Source organism: Mesocricetus auratus, unplaced genomic scaffold (assembly GCF_017639785.1).
Source record: "Mesocricetus auratus isolate SY011 unplaced genomic scaffold, BCM_Maur_2.0 Super-Scaffold_100014, whole genome shotgun sequence".
NCBI classification, from domain to species: domain Eukaryota; kingdom Metazoa; phylum Chordata; class Mammalia; order Rodentia; family Cricetidae; genus Mesocricetus; species Mesocricetus auratus.
The window spans coordinates 40,947,471-40,968,395 of record NW_024429197.1 but is presented as its reverse complement, the minus strand read 5'-3'; the positions used below and the strand labels follow the sequence as shown (position 1 = coordinate 40,968,395).

Here is a 20,925-nt window from a genome sequence, read left to right as displayed (position 1 = left end):
ACTACCTATTGCGATGCCTCTCCATCCCCTGCCGGAACCGAACCCAAGTGCTCTATCCCTTAGCTACATTTCCAGCCAAGCAATGGGCTTAAAAAATATTTTTAAATTGCATTTATTTATTCATCCGGTGTGCGCAGTATTCATGTGGAGGATAAGTTTGCTGACTAGTGGACAGCTTGCCAGAGTTGGATCTTAACTTCTGCCATGTGGGTCCTGGGAATCAAACTCAGGTCATCTGGCTTGGCAGCAAGCACCATTACCTGCTGAGGCCCCAGCAGTAGGATTTTAAGAGCCGAGTTTAGCACACACGTGTGTGTTTTTCTGAAAGGAGTCTGGATTCTTGAAGTAGTGTGTGAGATAGTCCCCTCAAGTTTAGGCTCTAGTCCAAATCCCTACTATCCAAATTCAATAAACAAGACCATGTGTCTTCCTCTCTCTCGTCTCCTCTCCCATGGACTGAAACTGAAGTCATCTGAAATCCCACCACTGTGGGGCCACAGGGCTTGCCTCGTGCCACAGCTTCAACCCCACAGCTCCCTCTAGAACATCTGGGCTTGCGTCTCAGAGTTCGGCTCAGAGTCTCTTCCATGAGGTTTCTCTGGCATGACAATCTCCACAGCACTTCATCCCGTCGCCCCGTACAGGGAAGGGTAAGGCTCTAAGGGGCAGGGACCCTTAGGTCACTTGTGGGCACATTGTCAATGGTAAGTAAGATGTCTCTCCTGGGACCCAGAGCAGCTGTCACAAGATGCCTGTTCAAAAACCTGACTTGTCCTTGCTCTCCAACTTCCTTTATGGAGCTGAGATCTCTTCCTCCTCCTAGACACACTCCTGACATCTGTCACAGGGTCTCCCCAGACTCCAAAACTGTGGGCTAATAAACACCCTCTTTTTCTTCCTAAGTATCCTTCCTTGGGTATTTTGTCAGCACAAAAAGAAATTAGCTAATATAGGCTTCTATTGTAAATTCTAAATTCCCAAGAATCAAGAGCAAAGACATTTTGAGGTTAATTAAGAGGCAGCATTTTAATTTATATACAATAAGGACAGGCCAGAGCTGTGCTGCTCAAAGCTTGGTTGTGGCCTGACCACATCAGCATCCTCTGGGCCTAGTTAGACATACAGAAACTCAGGCCTCATTTCAGACCTACTTCATAATAAGATCCTGGGGGCTGGATATACATTAACCTTTGCAAAGCATGGGGCTAACATTTATTAATGTATGTGTTTGCTTTTACACTGTATTTTGACACTGAAATAAATCCTCTCAAAGCTTTTTTTTTTTTTTAAATAAACTCATCTATTGCTCCAACCTCTCCATCTCTGAGCAGTATCCACACATGGGACTTTGGACATCTCTCACAAGTCACACTGTGGGAAGAAGTTTGCTGCAGGGTTTCTGAAGGCGATCTTTCTGGGTTACCATCTGGGTTCAAAAATGTCTGCAAGCAGTTTCTTATGAAGAACCCCCAGAGGTAGGGTGTATGATCACCGCCATTCTGGAGATGGTGGCGTTGTCACCTACAAATGACTGGTGACTCACACAAGAGGTATCAAGCAAAGACCAAACGAGGATTCTTGCCTTTGAGTTTTCAGTGTTCAGATCCCCAGTGTTGGCATTCTTCCTGTTACATAAAGATGGTCTTATGTGCAGGCCCCAGGGAATATGGAGGCATAGGAAAGACCTGTCCCTGGGAGAGGGTTCAGTCCAGAGAGAGCTGTGTCCTGCCATGGATGGCTGCTGCTGCAGCCCAGACTGGACTTCTGTGCAGCCAGGAGCCCGGAAGTTCTCAGGACCCGTACCTGCTCATAGAGTCCGTGTGCTGCCGGCAGCGGGTGAACAATGCCAACTTCTACAGAGACTCATTCCCAGCAAGAAGCCAGCCAGTTCATTTGTTTCTTTCATAAGGTTGGGAACAGCTGAAATAGCCGGACTCTATCACCAGGCCCTAGTGTTAACCACTGGATTGGATTTCCTGATTTCTTCCAGAGAGGGAATTGGAGCCACTTGAGTACTCAAACGTGTCAGCCGTTGACATCACTGGGCTTCGTCCTACCGTGCCTAAGTTTAGATTCCTCTCCCATTCCCTCTAGACATGCACAGTCAGTGGGATATATTTGTATATATACTTGATTCAAAACGAAAAGGCAGTGCACTTTAAAACCCCATGGGAAAAGTATTGCTTTTCTACTGCGCCAGTGCGCCCTTACCCACCTGCTTGCTACACAGGACTGCAGAAGCAGTCATGAGAAATGCAAGGCTGAAAATGTTTTGAATTTCGGGACAACCCCTCTGCAGCCTGCCCTCTGCACCTTACACCCTGCTCTGGAGCCCGTGTACTTTGGGGTGGGGGGGGGCAGGCTTGGCCTAAGGCAAAAAACTACTAAGCATCCTAATGAGCAGAATCATATGATGGGAATGTATTGTGCATATTTGACATAGCTTCTTTTGAATGGTGGTCCTCTGCCTGTGACCCCGGCCCTCTCTGAGGCCAAGGGCGGAGTTCAGAAAAGGAGCCTTTGTTTCCTGGCTGTTAGTGCTTCTGCAGCTCCTACAGCCCCAGGGGCCTGCCCTGCTCCGAGTGGGCCTGCAGAAGCTCTGCGATTTCCACACGGGCAGGTGAGTTCAGAACAATGGACAAAGCTGTTCGGCCAGCCTGTGGAGAAGAAAGGAGAGAACAATCATCCCACCTGCCTCGTAGTCCCAGTGAGAAGTGTTGAGAAGGATGTTCCAAACGTATTAGACACGAGGGGCCCTTCCACAGGAGCACTCGGTTCTGGGGAGCCTGCGCCAGTGGGGACACAGAAGGGGTTGCCAGACCCTCAACACTTAAGACACTGGAAAATATCGCAAAGAAAATAACCTTTCCTATCCTAACACACGGATCTAAGTGAACGTTAGTTAGCATTTCGGCGTGCTTTCTCCTGTGCAAATCTATTGCTGGTGTTAAGGAGAGAAATGGCAGCAGGCATCTGTGTTGAATGCCCTTTTCTTGTAACTTACTGTGGTGTGTTAGGAGACGGTTCCCCACTGTTAGTCTTCATGACTCATCTGTCTTACTCTGTTTTAACAGCCCATAAGACACCAGCGAGTTCCCGCTTGTTGGAAGCTTGTTTGTTTCTATATGCCCACAAGTGCTAAAGTCACTGAAAAAGCATTTTCTCATAGTGTGTGTGTGTGTGTGTGTGTGTGTGTGTGTGTGTGTGTGTGTGTGGTGTCAGCGTGTTCGTCTGTGCATGCGCACATGTGGAGGCCAGAGCTGCGCACAGGGTGTTGTTCCTCAGGCACTGTCTACCTTGTCCATTTTGAAGCAGAGTCTCTCAATGGCTAGCTGGCCAGTGAGCCTCATCACAAGCATGTGCTACAATATCCAGATGTTTTTACAGCTGTGGGTTCTGGGGATTGAACTCGGGTCCTCACGATTACATTGCAAGCACTTTAGGGACTGAGCTATCTCCCAGCACCCCCGGGAGCAGAAGTGAGCAACACTGTACACGGTGACAATTCCTGACTTGTAGTTGCTGCAGTATCTCTCTCCACTGCAGGGCCCACTCTGCAAAGAGCTTGAGTCCTGCCATCTAAAGAAGCTGCCCTGTGGAGTTCTCCTTAGGCAGGGCTGCTATTGGCTGTACAAAGATGGCCTTGAAAACTACACCTCTCTTGGTTACTGACTTAGAGATAAAACCCAGCCCAAGGCTACCTATGAAGCTTACTGTGCGTTTTGCTCTCACTGTAACTGTGTAGATGCAGAATTAACTTCCTGAGATGGGCCGCATCTTTCAGAGGAGCAGGTGGGACATATTAACACGGCAAGCTCCTTGGTGTTCCCCCTTTGCAGCAGGATGGGACCCAGCTGCCGCTGAGGCTGCACAACCATTTGTAGTCCTGCCGCAGAGCAAGAACTGAGCGGGAAGGGGCTCCGAGGGAGGAATACACTGTTGTTGTTTTGAGCAAGGCCTCGTAGCCCATATTTGGCCAGGAACTAGTTGAGGTCAAGGATGACCCTGGACTCCTGTTCTTCCAGCTTCCGCCTCTTCAGAGTGCTAAGAGTACAGGCCTGTGTGCCACCACCCAAATCAGTGTGTGCGGGGGCTCAAGCTCGGCGACCTGTGGCACGTGAGGTCAGCTCTCTACAAGATGAGCTACGCTGTCACCCTCCTTTTTGCTTTCATTTCTAGGATTTTATTTGTGTGTGCGTGCGTGTGTGTGTGTGTGTGTGTGTGTGTGTGTGTGTGTGTGTGTGTGTGACTGTTACCATGGGAAAGTGTCACAGGGCCAGTCCCAGAGGCTATGCATTTTCTGACAGATTCCATCTGGAGGTGACTGCCTCCATCTGTGGGCTTCTCAGCTGAAATGTGGAGGGTAGTAAGTGGAGAAAAAGAGACCACCTAGGAAGAGAGCATCTCTTAAAGGTAAATGCTTCCTGCAGAGGAAGGAAGGAAGCAAACATGGAGCCTATGCATCATAACTGGGTCTAGTGAGCCCTGCTTAACAACACTGCAGACTGTGTATGCACCTGACTGTGAGCTGAAGAGTGGAGGGTTTGCACAGACAGCCTGTGTGTGTGTGTGTGTGCGCGCGCGCGCACTTTCCCTAGGCTTAGGAGGGAGATTAAGCCTTGCTCATCTTTACCTGATATGTAGTGAGTTCATGAGTTTTTGTCATATTGAAAGATGCCTCCACCTCAGCTCGTTGCCATTTGATGGATGTTCAAAAATGCCTTCCAAATAAGGAGAAGCGGGCAACTGGTGCTCAGGCCTCACCACCACAGCTTGTCATGCTCAAGGACTCCAGAGAAAGTGTAGCAACCCCACCCCACACACTTGCCTCCTAAGCCTAGGGAAAGTGCCTGCAGCTCTCCGTACGTTTTATGGAACGTTGTTGCTGAGAGGAAACACTTTCAGAACATGATTCTCTCTCTAAATGAGTCTCCAGGACATCTGTGCTGCAGACAGCTGAGCCTCCAAAGAGAGGTGACTGCTGGTATGACAGAGTTATGTGAGAACCGGCACCGGGTACTAGCCTCGGTCTTTGGTGGGTCCCAGAAACTGTTCTCTTTTCTCTCTCTGCTGCTGGAAGCCCCGGGCTCCCCTTTGCCCTGAGGAAGTTGCAGTGGGAATCCTCAGTCAGGCCTGACTCAGGCAGACTGAATGTGACAGGGCCCTGGGGCACTCCTGCAAGCCCTGCCCAAGACCACATGGCTGACTTTCCCCTGCATCTCACATCCACGTGTAGCACTGAGCCCTGCCGTTCCAGACCTGACCTGCAGTGGCTGCTCCTAGTGCTGCCCTGGCTCTCCCTACACCAACCCTCGACCGAGCCTTTTTTTTTTTTTTCTGTTTTAAAGATTTATTTATTTATTGCATATAGTGTTCTGTCTACACACCAGAAGAGGGCACCGGATTGAACTGTAGATGGTTGTGAGCCACCATGTGGTTGCTGGGAAATGAACTCAGGACCTCTGAAAGAGCAGTCAGTGCTCTTAACCTCTGAGCCATCTCTCCAGCCCTCGACCGAGCTTTTCGAGACAGGGTTTCTCTGTATAACAGCCCTGGGTGTCCTGGAACTTCCTCTGTAGACCAGGTTAGCTTTGAACTCAGAGATCCACCTGCCTCTGCCTCCTGAGTGCTGGGATTTAAGGTGTGTGCCGCCATGTCTGGCTTGGTCCAGGTAATTCCTAATTCTCTATTGATTCTATGCCCTGCAGATGTTTATCACCAACCCTAGCCCTAGATGACAGGAACCACCCCCTCTCTGCTTGTGACAAGTAAAAACGTCTCTAGGTACTGCCAAAGCTCCCTGGCTGTCAGTGTCACCCCTCCAGAGAAACACAAGACTGGTAAGCAGCCGGCTGCTCAGTTGGGGGCAGTCTCCCTCTTCTGGTTCCCCTACCATGGGATCTTCGTCTTCCTGACTCGCTGCAGAGGTTTGCAAACGCCAAGGCCCCCCACCTATTGCTGGACTGGGACTTTGCTCTAGATTACATTTTCTATAAACTTTGTCTCTCCTGAACACAGAGCTGAGCTGAGCTGCTGTCTCAAAACCACATACTAGTTTCACTAAAGGAGGTGCACGGGCAAGCCAGGCCTGGGCACATTTCCCAAGCACAATGTTCTAATCCTGTGAGTTTCGAAGCACCATGGCTACAAGCATTTATCATCCATTATCTCATTTAAACCCTACACCAGCCTCACCAGGTCAGCTCTATTGCTATGGCCATATGGTTTCTTGAATTCTGCTGGCTGGCAAGACACTTTTCAGGACAGGCGTTAAATACCTCCTGGTTAACTGCCTGCAAGTCTTACCTTGTCAGTCAGGCTGCTGTTGCAGGCTGGGTGTGCCAGGAGCAGTCGCACCAAGTCGGCGTTGCCTTGGTGACAGGCCAGCATGAGGGCAGAAGATCCGTCATGGTCCTGCAGGTTGACATCTGCCTGGCAGCTCAGCAGTGCTTGGACCATGTCCTCCCGATCGTGGCTAACTCCTAGCATCAGTGCAGTCTGGCCTCCCTGCACAAAGAGAGACAGCAGAGGCTGAAGCTGGATGTGTCCAGCAAAACTTCTCAAGGAAATGGTCATTGATCGGATCTCCCCTCCACCAGTAGCACTGGACATGTCCTTTTCTTTCTGGCTAACTTTGCTTTCCCATAACTCCCGTCCAAACCGTGCCTGGCTTCCCAGCATGGGCAGCATCACACAGACAGTACTTACTGATTGCATTCCAATTTCCCTTTATGCTTAGGGGGTTCAGAAGTTGACAGCAGGGGCTGTTCTTATTTCTTTGATTTTACTTTTTGTACTACAGAGGATTAATTTCAGGAGCCCACACGCTAGACAAGTACTCTGCTACTGGGACTCCCCTAGGGACCATTATCTTTGTGTCAGTCTCTTCATGGCCTAGCACCAAGGATTTGATGGAATGTGTTGACCGATGGAGGGTGTGAGGGCTATGGCTGCAGCCCATGCCTCCTTTCCCTGGGAAGCTTCAGTGTCTCTTGGGTTTTGTTTAAGGATACCCAGAACCTTCTTGTCTCAACAAAACCTGCTTGCTAGCCTCTAACTCTGACCAGCGACAGTATGGTAATCTTTTACATCCCCGTCGTCACCAGTGGACATAGCAATGGGTTAGACGCAGAGAACCAACCCAAGTTCTGTCTCTGCAGTTTAATGTGCGACTATGCCAGGCCCTGTCTTGGTTTTCCTTTGCTTGGGAATTACTCCTATAATTATTTTTCCTGCAGCAGTGGTGGTGCATGCCTTTGATCCCAGCACTTGTGAGGTAGAAGCAGGTGGATCTCTGTGAGTTCGAGGCCAGACAGGTCAGGTAGAACTACACAGAGAAACCCTGTCTCAAAAACACTAAAAAATATTTTTTTCTGTGTGCTTTATGTGGCTCTTGTGGGAATCAAGTGAGATAAAGAATATAAATACAGTAACATGAGGTGGCAATTTTTCTGAGTGTAAAATGACAATTACTTCTTATTTATACGGGTCCACTACTTGTTCCTTTATTTCCTTATAGCCTTCCCCTATGACTTACTGTATTTTTACCTTTTTGGGCTTGAAGGTCAAGCTTGTCTCTCCAATGGGATATCAGGTTCCCAAGAATAAGGCGATGTCTATTCCTTCTCTCCCTTCAGATCCCCTGTGGCTCTAAACCAGCGGTTCTCAACCTCCCTAATGCTGCAAACTTTTAACACAGCTCCTCATGTTGTGGTGACCCCCAACCATACAGTTATTTTTGTTGCTACTTCGTAACTATAATTTTGCTACTGTTATGAATCGTAATGGAAACATCTGTGTTTTCCAAGGGTCTTAGGTGACCCTGTGTAAGAGTCACTCAACCTTACAGGGGTTGCGACCCAGAGGTTGAGAACTGCTGCTCTGATGACGTCCATGTCAGAAGCACTGAGGACACGCTGCCGGTGTTTCAATCACCACGTGAGAAAGGGGATCTGCAGTCAGAAATTTCTTGGCTCTGTCACTCAGCATATGAGTGGACGAGACACAAGCAAGTTCATCTCTGCACAGTCTCTTGATGAGGGAGGGCAGGGATGGTTAATGCCTCAGGGAGCCATGCGGAGGCTCAAGGGCCTCACAAGTTAGTAAGTAAGTGTCCACTGCCATTGTTTCTAAGAGAGTTAGAGGCAGTGTGCAGCAGTTGCTCGGTAAGCGAGTATGAATAGCTAACTGTTTTGAGTCCCCATTTCTCTGGAACCCTGACAGATCTTTCCAGAGATTACCAGTTTGCCTTTGAGAGGGTGATTACTCGGCCTGGAGGTAATGGCTGCTTAGTGGATTGACTAGGCCTGAGGTTTCCTCTCCCCAGCCTCGACAAAAACCAGGTCTGATGGCAGAGAGCCCTCCTGAGACTCTTGGGGCTCCTCCTCCTTACCTTTCTTTTGGTCTAGATTGACACAATTTAGTTTCGTTCAGAAGTTGGTCATTTCCTGAGAGGCTCTGCAGTGACCTTGGAGATGGGAAGATGTATCTCACAGAGCCTCCTAGCTCACTCCCATCCAGTGAGGTGTGGTCATCCCCCTCAAAGTCCCAGGGAAGCCAAGGAAAACAGCTGCAGCTGTGGATCCCAGGCTTTTCCCTGGTGACCTTCCTAGAACCCACTGCGTCTCAGGGAAGAGGAGGGATTGGCTTTGATTATGGTGAACATCCCCTTTTCCAATTAAGAAAAGTCAACATGCTTGTTAGGATAATGCTATTTAAAATAAAAATACTGTATAGCATCTTCTGGGATAGGAGTTGTACGTGGGTAAGAATATCTGAAAACCAGAAAGTTTGCCATCCACAGGAAGCTATTAGAAAACAGCAACATTTCCCCAAATCATGTTTCCTCTGTGTGTGTGTGTGTGTGTGTGTGTGTGTTTATGTGCAAGCTGTGTGTGCAGGTATATGACAGCTGTGCTCTACAATTGTCCATCTTAGTCCTTTGCTGGCAGTCAGCAGCCTCAGCAATCCTCCTGTCTCTGCTGCCCACAGACCTGGGGTTATGGGTGTGTGCAGAGCCACGCCCACTTTTTAAATATGAGTATGGGGATCCAAATGCTTGAGCACCAAGTGTTCTAACCACCTAACCATCTCCCGAGTCCCTGGAAGCTCCTGGATGAGGTACTTTCTGCAATTTTGGAGAGTGAAACAGAGTGGAGTTCAACACAAATATTTAGCATTATTATTTTATGTGTATGTGTGTGTGTGTGTGTGTATGTGTGTTGCCTGCATGTATGTCTTTTTGTATATTGTAAAGATGACACTCTGATTGGTTTAATAAAAAGCTGGATGGCCAATAGCGAGGTATGATTTCCAGGTACATAGGATGTTGGGAAGAAGGGTGGAGTCTCAGCCAGGCACGGAGGAAGCAGGAAAGCAGCATGGGCAATACAGAATAAAGGAAATAAAGCCACAAGGCAGGAAGTAAATTAATAAAAATGGGTTAATTTACCTTATAAGAGCTAGTGGGACAAGCCTAAGTTACTGGGCAAGCTTTCATAATTAATAGTAAGTTTGTCATTATTTGGGAGCTGGCTGGTGGGATAGAAACAAATCTGACTATATATCTATGCTCAAGGAGGTCAGAAGAGAGCATTGGATCCCCTAGAACTGGAGTTATAGATGGTTGTGAATAGCCATGTGGGTGCTGGGAATTGAACCGGGTCCTATGGGAAAATATCTAGTGCTCCTAACCAATGAACCATATACCCAGTCCCCAGATGAGCTTTTAACATAGATTTACACAGCAAACAGCTTTTAAAGAGGCAGTGTCTCCTAAGACAGGTCAGTCTTGCTCACCGACTATTATAAAAGATTCAGGTTCTCCAAATTCAGGGTTTCTCTCCTATGATACAGCAGCTGTGGCTTGCTAACAAGTGTTAAAGGCTGGCTACCTAGCCTCTCCCCCTCCTTCCCTCTGCTGTGTGTTCCTGCCATGACATTCTGTACCACTACTGGCAAAAAGGCAATGGAACTAAGCAGCCAGAGGCTGACCCTCTGAAGCCCAGATAAGCCTTTCCTTTGTATAAGTCCCTGGGAATGACCCAGGCCCTCAACATACTAGGCAGGGACACACTGCCACCAGCTACACCCTTTGACTATTAGTGACTTATTTCAGGTATCACTCATTCTGGTTGGTGGGGAGGTAAGGAAAGACAGGAGAAGTTAGAGACCAAGTTACTTTAAGAACCAAAGAAGCATGTCAGTCATATTGCTCAGTTGCAGAAGAATCCTCCAGTAACCCCCTGGGTAAGAAGAGCCTGGGAAGCAGGGATCCTTATAGCCCCTGGGAGTAAGGGACTGGTGACAACTCCTGCCTGTCCTGCTACACACTCTCTCCATCAGTCTAATGGAAATTCGTGACTTTATTAAAATGGCTTTGGATGGACAGAGAGATGGCTCAGTGACTAAGAGTATGTGTTGCTCTGACATATGACATGACTTTGGTTCCCAGCACCCATATGGGACAGCTCACAACTGCCTGTAAATTCAGTTCCTGGGGATCCGACACCTCTGACCTCCAGAGGCACACACACGCGCACGCACGCACACACACACACACACACACACACACACACACAAACACACACATTTAAAAATAATAAAATATCTGGGTGTGGTAGTATATGCCTTTAGGCCTTTAGGCAGAGGCAGGCAAATCTCTCAGTTTGAGGTCAGCCTGAGCAAGTTACAGGATGGCCAGGGCTACACAGAGAAATCCAGTCTCAGAACAAACAACAAAATCTTCCTTAAAAAGGCTTTAGAGAGATGATTGGCAATAACTCTAAATACTGAGCTTCTAAGTGTGTCCTGGGTCAAGATCTGGTGAGTCACAAAGACAAGCAACTACAGCAGCCAGCCAGCAAAGTCTAACATTAGGGTTCCGGTCGGAGAATTTAAATCCAGGTGGAATTGTCCTGTGTTAGTTTGGAACACAAACCAGGTGGCTCAGTGACCCCTGTGCCAGTCTTCTTGGTCCCAAGAGCCTTTAAGGAAGATCAAGTATTGGACTTTTGGATAGATGCCATTTATGGCCCCAGCATTCTGGAGTGGAAAACGCTCTATGGATATGAATGGAATTCTTCACCCTACTGGCAGAACAAAACTGGGGGGTGTTATGTTTGTCGAGAAGCAGAGAGATCAAGTGCTGTCCGCCTACCTGAGTTGCTTGGATGTTTACATTCCCCTCTCGCAAGAGCTTCCAGACAACAGCCATGTCCTCTTTTGTCTCTGCAGAAGCCAAGGGAGTGATCATCACAGCAGTGTAGCCAGCTTTGTTCTGATGATCCACGTTGCAGACACCTACAAGGGAAGGAATGAGTGTTGGAACAGCCGGGCTGGAGACAGACTGGGTTTCAACAGTTCAACAGAACACTGCTTGCTGGCTAGAACACATGGACTCTGTTTCCACAGCAAAGTCACTGCCTTACATTCCTAGCAGCCATTAGAACTGGCTAATTTTCTCTATAGGCTTTCTGAGGATGCCCAACAAAGGAGGATCATAAAAGGGCCAGAAGCAGATAAGGGGTCAATGACAATGACTTTATTTCGAAAACCTGGGCACAACTCACCATCTTCCCAGAGGAGGACATTTAAAAGCCAGAGAGGTCACATAAACTATTCACATGATGGAGGAGGGACCAGGATTTGGGACTGCCTGGCACCTGAGCCCATCCCTCTTTTAGCTACACAGCACTCACAGGTGTGTCTACAGGCTACTCTTGCTAGCTCATATCATGTGGAGCTCAAAACGATGGGCCAGTGGTAGGGCCTACCCAAGGGCTCGGGTACCATGTACCGGGGTGTGAAAACAATACAGGACAAACAGAAAATCTCTGAGGGTGGAAAAGAACTTCCTAATTCTTGTACTGGAGCAATAGAGAATTCACCTTTCATGATAGAGTGATAAACTGAGGTATTTTTAAGATGAGGTGGTAAAAGCCGGGCGTTGGTGGCACATGCCTTTAATCCCAGCACTCGGGAGGCAGAGGCAGGCGGATCTCTGTGAGTTCGAGACCAGACTGGACTACCAAGTGAGTTCCAGGACAGCCTCCAAAGCCACAGAGAAACCCTGTCTCGAAAAACCAAAAAAAGAAAAAAAAAAAAAAGATGAGGTGGTAAATGATAATTTAAAAGACAGCCCTGAGCCACAGCCCGGGGACACGCTTCCATGTCCTTCTGCATCAAAGAAGCTACAGGGCTACTATACATAGACTGAGACCTGTGGTCCTGATGACCCCTCCCCCCACCAGGACAGTTTTGTGCTGTTGCTCACTGCAGAAAGTTGGTGGCTGAGGTAAAATTAAATCTGTCTCTGTAATCAGGGCAGCACAGCCTGCTGTATCCTCCCCTGCTACGAGGGAATGACAATGGGACCTACCTTTAAGGGCTATTACAAAATGTCTGGTAAATCACCAGGAACAGCACATAGTAAATACCAGAGACCACTGGCAGCCGTTGTTCCCATTCAGAGTGACACTCGTGTAGACTTGGATATTTTTACAACAAATCTGGTTTATGAAAAGATGTCAATTAGGGACAACTCTAAGTTCTGTGAAAGAGAAAAATGCTGCTTCATCTCACTCAAAGGATGTTTCTGAAGTATGCCATAGGAGCACAGATGACAGCGGACACAGACAAGCGAATCCGGCTCATTAGCCAGTTTTCTGCCTCCCTGAGGACCCCACCACTGTCATGATCAGGCAGATGACAAAGGCTGTGTGACAGCTCTATTTGTCACAACCATGACCTGATATAGACGTGGACACAGTGAGGTGGGTCCTTGCCACCAACCTGACAACCTGAGTTCAGTCCCTGGGGCCTATATAGTGGAAGGAGAGGATGACTCTTACAAATGTCCTCTGACCTCCACCTGCATGTATACTGGGGCACATGTGTCCCCACCCCCACAAATAACTATAATCTAAAAAATATGTAGATACCTGTGTTGCCTTCTTAATATGTTTTAGTTGTTTTCTCTGACTATTTGCTTTAGGAAGTGTAACTGCGTCGGGTTAGCAGCTTTCTTGTATCTCTTTAGAAACATGATTGATGGAACAGTAGAGTGACGTCGCCCCCCTCTCCAGAGCACAGAAGGAGGCTGAGGACCCACATTCTTACAGCAGCTGCTTTTGAGCAAGTCAGTCATGGAGGAGAGAGAGGGGGAAGGCTCTCAACTGAGCATGCTTCCACTCAGTGAGCAACAGTGGCATTCGGGCAAAATAAAGAACGCCTCACTAAAGTGGCCCACAGAAGGGTACTTAATGGCTCTCTCCGTAACGACTCACTTGGTCATGTACCTTCTGAGTGAAGGGAGCCCAGGCTTGGGAGTGTGACTGTCGCTCAGTGATCGACACCTTTCACTGACGTTGAGGAATGACACATTCAGCTGAAACAGAAGGCTCACTCCTGGATCACCTTTGCATCCCCGACTCGTAAGTCATAAGAAGTCGACAGATATTTGATGAAAGATGCATGAGTCAAATTGGCTAATAGGAGCCATGCTTTTGTTAAACAGTGTTTTATGGAGACAAGAGAAGGTGGCCTTTCCTAAGATGTGGCATTGTTCTGGAGCTGGACAGACTAACTGCAAAATCTGCTTTATGACCCGAGCAAAGTCTATAACCCAACACGAGAGGGATCATACTGATGACACCATAGGGTCAAGAAAATACTGTGCAGTATCAATGGCAGCGTGCAGGCAATGGGGACTTGCTTCTGCCATGCATATACTAAGAGATGGGATGATCAGAGATTAGCGTGGGCCCTGTGCCAGGAAGACATGCAAAGTTGTGAAGATCTCTGCATTAACAAAACAACAACAACAAAACGTGCATTTAACCCCAGCACTTGGGAGGCAGAGGCAGTGGAGCTCTGTGAGTTCAGGGCCAGCCTGAGCTACCCAGTGAAACACTGCCTTGAAAAAAACAAAACAAAAACCAGGCTCATGGTCTGGCCCTGTTCCTGGACTACAAGAGGAACTCAGCGTGACGAGAAGGCAGTGTGATACAAGGCGGCCCTCACTGTAGTCCCACATACTCAGGAGGCTGAGGCAGGAGGATGATTTGAGTCCAGGAGCTCAGGGGATAGCTTGGGAGACATAAATAGACCCCGTTTTATAAGAACCAAAAGGTGGGCCTTCAAGAGTCATGCAGACGTCACAGAGTCATTTCTGACCTGTGTCCAGCAGTAGCTTCACGATGGCGAAGTTGGAGTGCGACACGCTGTAGTGGAGGGCTGTGTTCCCACTTCGGTCAGCCAGGTTGACGAGCAGCTTCAGCAGATGGGGATGAGGCTGGACCTCGAGGAGGTAGGCGGCCACCACTGCAGGGCTAGCTAACTTCCGGCTGGACACGCGGAACCACTCCTGACTGATGGTGCTCAAGCTTTGCCGCTGGAATGGCAGAAGATTTGCTTACAAGAGATTCCCTGGCCTAGGTACCCTGGTTAGCGCTCTCTGTGACACTTGGATAGGTCATGTGCTGCTTCTGTCTCGCTTACTCATCCCCGCAGCTCTTCCTGTGTTTTATCTGGGGGATGGCAGGACCAAGAATCCTGTCGCACACTTGATGTTGGTATGATTCTCCCGGCCCTCCAATTCCCACCCGTTGGCAACTATATACAAAACAAACATCAGGCAGAGACCTCAGCTGTGTGTGTGACAAGCGCAAATGTTCAAGACCACACGTTTAGAATATTTATCCAAAGGGCAAGAGATGCTATCGGGATGTGGTTATTATAAATGACTTTATGCTCATTCTGGAAGTGGCTCCAGGTTTAGGCATTAAATTCACATGACCAGATACAAGCCCTGAGTCAGCTGTGTGACCATATGCTCTCACTGAATGTTTCTTATTCCTGTTATAAAAGGAGGTTGGCTTCCTTGTTTCCTTGGTTCTATAGGGTGATGTAATTTTAAAATCTACTTTGTCTCTTAGGCAGGGGCAAGGTGGCAGAGACGAAGGGATACACATCCTATCGTTTGATTTAATGTGGGGTGGTGCCAAGGTTGCATACACATGGGCTTTTGTCACATTTCCAGAGCAGAAACATCACTTATTTGTGGCCGAAACATTTCCCTATATCAGGATATCTTCTCTATCTAGGGAATCAAAAAAATCTGGAGGAAAGCCCTGGTATGACAGAATGTAGAGGTAGATTTTAAAGAAGGAACCGAAGCTGGTGGAATGCTTGCTTAGCAGGCATCCAATTCTTAGCACCACTTAAAAGCAGGCACAGTGCAGGTGGAGGCAGTGCTTGACTACATAATGAGTCTGAGGTCAGGTTGGACTGACGAGACCTTATCTCAACAGAAATGGATGAATGGATGGATGGATGGATGGATGGATGGATGGATGGATCGAGACCTTATCTCAACAGAAATGAATGGATAGATGGATGGGTGGATGGATGGATGGATCGAGACCTTATCTCAACAGAAATGAATGGATGGATGGATGGATGGATGGATGGATGAATGAACAGATGGTTGAAACAGTGCTTAGGGATGTAATTTGAGTACCAGGAGTCTCTATTTATACCTGGAAATGGGTTGGGTGAGTAAGAATCACTTCTGAAATGATCATTGTTACTCTCTGGGCTGCTCTGCTGAGGGGCAATGGGCTTTGAAAGTGCTTACAGGTTTTACCACTTTGGATCTGACAGCTGTCTCCCGGCTCAGGCCAGTAGCTCTTGATTAAAATTAGAACGCAAGGATTACAGGTTCAAATCTCCGTGGGATACACGGGTGGGAAAGCTCAAACGGAGATACATTCTTATTTTTGGTCTCTTGTGAGGACTCTAAGGTGATGGAGACAGGCGACCAGTCACTGTCACTTACAGTTGGGGAAGCCAGGCCCTGCACATTGAATTAACGGCCTTTGGAAGAGGTCCTAGAAGTAAACCCAAGCCCGCATCCCACATGCCTTTTCTACTTTACCCATGGTTTTGTTGAGCTGCAAGGCACTTTGGAGACTAAGCCACTGAGTTTAGTGGCAGACGCTTGGTTATGGCTTCTAAAAATACTTGGTAAAATGCCTCTGAGCCCATGGCTAGCTTTCTTGTCTGTATTAACCCTTCTATTCCCTCAGCCTAGCCCATCTCCTGAGGTAACAGCATTTGGATAAATCACAGAATGCCTGAGGAATGGGACTCGGTGTACACACACACTCTGCTACCTCGGGTAATGAACCATAGTCACCCCACAGGAAACCTCCATGTATCAGTGGAAATATGAGTACCAGGAGCTGCTCGGTGATGGCCCCGGTTTCTGGCAGGTGTTGACTCAGCGCCTGGCATGCGTTTAGAAATTCCTCTGACGGTTTACACCTAAAGAAAACGGAGAGATTATATCGTTCAATATGTTGACAAAAAAGACATTCACCTTCAGCAGCTGCAATGATCAAGCTGGGCAACTACTCCATAACGAGGGGCATTTCCTAAGAAACATGGCCATGCCAGGCGGTGGTGGTGCACACCTTTAATCCCAGCACTCGGGAGGCAGAGGCAGGCAGATCTCTGTGAGTTTGAGGCCAGCCTGATCTACAGAGCTAGTTGCAGGACAGTTAGGGCTACACAGAGAAACCCTACCTTGAAACCCCCCCCCCCAAAAAAAGGAAAGGAAAGAAAAGAAAGGAACATGGCCGCTCATAGTTCTATGTGGCTGGGCATCTGAGTGCTTCTGAAGGTCAAACACTTTCTTCCCACACTGCTTTGGGCAGGGGCTGGAGCAGATAAGGGAGGCATCAGGCCAAAGGCCCAATGCTAGTTATTGTCATGCCAGGAAGGAAAGCTGCCCCTGCCTGCTGGGTGCCCCCCAAAAAAATCCAACAAACAAACCTGCACCAGCAGTTTCTCCTGATTAGTCCCCCATGAAGGACATGACCAACCCAAACAGAGTCGGTAAAATGAGAAGCTGTGAGACTGGGGTGTCACAGTGACAGGCACTTGTCCCACTGCTGTGAGGGCCTTCTCTTTCACGGAGATTTAGTAGCATGGCAGTGGGGCCGCCCTGTGGGCCTGTTTTCAGTCAGCTCTGTTTTTCCATCCTGCAAACCCGTGATGAGGATGGCAGAGGTGACGCCTGTGGTTCCAGCTGGCCTATCTCTGTGTATTGAGGGCCCCTCTGTGCGGGGCATTTCACAGCCATTTCTTCACACAGTCCTCAGATCAAACCTATCTGGCTGCTTCAAGGACACTGAGGTGACTAAGCCAAAGACCCTGATGGCCAAAGCGGGGAATTGCAACTGTGGTGCTACTGTCACAAAATTCCAGCACTCTGGCTTTGGCAGAAGAAACTGCAAAAATCAGAAGGCCCTGGGCTCAAACCCTTGCCCTACTTAGGGGCATCCCCTCACCTCCCAATGTCTTTGCTTCCACATCTGCAAAGCAAGGATTGTAGGAAGTTCTACCTACAGGGACTACTAAGGGATTCCTGATATACATGTCAAGTCCAACCTGTTTATAGTGCCAACAAAAATGCTGGATATACATACATACATACATACATACATACATACATACATACATACACGAAGAACTTGGGCCATTTGGATTGTTCCTCGGGGAGGCGGGGTCACATTTGTTTGGTTCACTCAGCCCAGGGGTTGGCACAAAACAGAACCTCAGAGAAATGCTGGACAGACAGTGGGACTAAATGAAGGAGAAATATGCCCTCGCCCCTCTTCAGAGGAACATATGTCCCATGCCTGCGACTCACCTCTCAGGCTTCAGATGAGAGACTTCCTCCCCAGACCCACTCGTCTGGCCCGAGTTACTGCTGATGCCTTCGGGGACATCCTGCCCAGCCTCACAGGCGGGATGCATGCCTCTGCCCTGTCTGGGCTCTGAGCAATCACGTTTCTTCTCAGTCTCGCCGTCAGACACGTCCTCAGGGGAGCTGTCCTCCCCGCTGGTGTCCTCACTGGAAGTGGTCTCATAGCTAGGAAAGACACAAAGGTCAATTGGTTCATCCTTCTAGACCAGGGCCAGTGGTTCACGTCAACACCAGTACATGCTTCTGGAACCTACTCTTCGGTCCAGAGAGGCGCTCAAGTCTAGGTTGGCATCCCTATATCTGCCTAAGATTCCTAGCTGCCTCTCTTCTCTGCATGGCCAGGAACCCTCCTCTAGCCACCCTGCTCCAGCCTGGATTACATCTGACCGTGGTGAAACCCTCAACACCTGCTCCACACAGGCTCTAATGAGATAGCAGCCACAAACAAAATGACAGTGAAGGGAGGAAGACTTACTTTACCTTGAACACAGGTTCCAGCTGGCCACAGTGGTACATACCTGCCATTTCTGCACTCAGGCAACCAAGGCAGCAGAACTGAGTATGAGGCTATCCTGGACTACATAGTAAGGCTCTGTCTCACTAAATAAAGTGTGTTTGTGTGTGAAAAATATAGGCTCCTAACCTTGGCTGCACACCGGAACCTTTGGAGTGTTTAGCATTCTCAGTACGTGGACTGCACCCCAAGCTCACTACACCAGGCTCCATGACTGCAATCAAGATTTTCCAAAGCTTGGTATCCCTGCTATGCAGCCACACTGAGCACCATGATTCTAGAGCTCCAAATGCTGAGAAATGGCCAGGAGAAGACTCTGGGCAGGGCAGGCAAGGAGGAAGAAAGGAAGGTGGCCAAGCCGTCAGGGCCTTTTCGGGAATGGGTTAGAGCCCTTCATGCTTCTGTGACACTCGGTACTTCCTCACCGAGAGAACAACCAATCAGAAGTCCCCCCTTCCTTACTTTTTTTAGAATTATATTACATCTATTTATTCATTTATGTTCTCTCTCTCTCTCTCCACACACACACACACACACACACACACACACACACACACACACACACACCACAGTGTGTGCACGGAGGTCAGAGGGCAGTCTGAGGGAGTCAGCTCTCCTTCCACCTTGTGGGGTCCTAGGGATTAAACTCAGTTCCTTGGGCTTGATGACAGCACTTTTACCTGCTAAGCCATCTTACCCGGCTCTCTTTGTTTCCTGACTTACCTTTGAGTTAAAGGTATCAACTAGGATTTACTTGCCTCTTTTTTTTTTTACCTTGTTGCCAAGCATACAGCTGTATTTTAATGCATGTTTATGAAATGACCAATTTAGGATGCATCAGGTACAATTTAAGAGCACACCATTGAACCACAAACCGCATAGACCCCAGATTATGTTGCTTAGTGATATCACTGATGTCGTTACTTATGCAGTACTCTGATGTCCACAAAGTGATAAAAATCCCCAAGAATGACTTTCTCAGAATGTATTCTTGTTTCTAGATGACACGTGACCATACTTAATACTCAAATCCACCAGTCTAGAGAGGGTTTGACTCATGTTCCATTTCAATGGACTACTTGTATTTGGTTTTAATTTGCAGTACAATAAGGGAAGAAAAAAATTAACTGGATTGGGCTTGGGGATGTCATAGTAGATAGAGTACCTACTGGTGTGTACAAGACCAGGGTTCAAGTCTCAGCACCATAAATAAACAGAGATCAAGCTTGAAGTTCAAGAAACCAGCAAAGCCTGTGTTACTTTCAGTGTTGTGCTCAAGTCAGGGACCTTCCTCAAAGGACCCCGAGACCCTGACACTCCCACAAGCCACCTGGAGGTGGGTTCCGAGGAGACCAGGACAAGCCATTAAAAATAGAGGTTCCAACAGACCAGCGCAGTTGCCAAGGAGTCAGACATGTGCAAACCCAACAGGCCATGGAGACTGAATCCCTGCAGAAGAATGAGATGCAGATGTGTCCCCCAGGACTAGGGTGCTAAGGACAACAGTGTTAGGTAGCAGGGAAAGCAGTCCGAGCTTCACAAGCGATGCTTACCCACCGTTAACCCCAACAAACTGAAGGTTCTTTTTGGTCCCATTACCTCCTGCACGGAAGCCATAGTCTTTCTTTTTCATTATGGATTTAAGGCTGGTCGACGGAGAGATCTCTAGGCAGACACAATATCACAGGTTAGAATGACCTTAGGGTGGCCAGGCTAGGATTCTTGCTTTAAGGGGATATGGGTATATGAAAAGGGAGAAGCGAGCAGTGGAAGGTAATGAAGACTAGATGTTTTAGGGCTGTTAGTCAGAGGCCCCTGTGTTGAGTGTTTGTAGAACTGTCCCTAGGAATGACTTCACTCTTTGTATGTGGATGAGAGTAGCCATTGGAATGCTTCTTAGAACCATGTGTGTAGTGTCAGCATTGTCTTCATATCGGGGCTGGGAAATGTGGGGCTCAGACTTGCACACGGAATGGTATGGCAGAACTCAGGTCTTTGGATGCCGGTCTATACCCATCTCTACTCAACGGCATCTCAATAGTCCTTCCTGGAGAGTGTGCAAGTTGCTACCTGTGATGACACTGGACTCATGACCGATATGTAAATCAGGTCATAAGTCTTGCGCTATGTAACAGCATGGAAGACAGTTCCCCACAGCAAATCTAGAAGTAGCAGAAAAGTGAGAAAGTAGCAGATTTGTGACCCGTAGCAGGGAGCTGACTTGTATTCTCCAAAGCTATATGGTTCAGCTTTGCTCAACAGTGAAGAGTGTGTGTGGTGTCTCAGTCATTCATGCTCAACTACGGGCAAACCTCTATACATGAGAATCCCTTCCTCCCTCCTCCCGGTCCTCCTCCTTGCCCTCCCTCCTCACGCCCATTCCTCCCTCCCTCTTCCTCATCTTCCTATGTCGCAAATATTTATGAACTAGTTCAGGACTCATTATAATGCTCCCTCAAATTCAAGCTAGAGAAAACCTGATGTGAAAAGCCAAAGAGGAAGGAGGGAATTGCCAGAATCCAGGAAGCAAAAGGGAAGGCCCAGGAGGAGTGTACAGGCAGTGTCATTTGACATGGCCTATGCATAATGCATCAGGGACAAGGTACCCTCTGGGAAGACTCAGTGCTGCAGGCTTACG

General features: G+C 48.2%; 1 protein-coding gene across 1 annotated transcript in view; it reads right to left on the bottom strand.

Moving 5' to 3' along the window:
• Positions 1-999: 999 nt before the first annotated feature.
• Positions 1,000-20,925, bottom strand: part of Kank4 (KN motif and ankyrin repeat domains 4) — a 63,237-nt gene continuing 43,311 nt past the window's right edge. The window contains exons 4-10 of the mRNA XM_040757128.1: positions 19,841-19,952; positions 17,717-17,938; positions 16,239-16,326; positions 14,176-14,392; positions 11,159-11,301; positions 6,307-6,507; positions 1,000-2,657 (exon numbers count right to left, since the gene is read on the bottom strand). Of these exons, the coding sequence (XP_040613062.1) occupies positions 2,553-2,657; positions 6,307-6,507; positions 11,159-11,301; positions 14,176-14,392; positions 16,239-16,326; positions 17,717-17,938; positions 19,841-19,952 (1,088 nt within the window). The 3' untranslated portion in view covers positions 1,000-2,552. The remainder of the gene's footprint in view (positions 2,658-6,306; positions 6,508-11,158; positions 11,302-14,175; positions 14,393-16,238; positions 16,327-17,716; positions 17,939-19,840; positions 19,953-20,925) is intronic.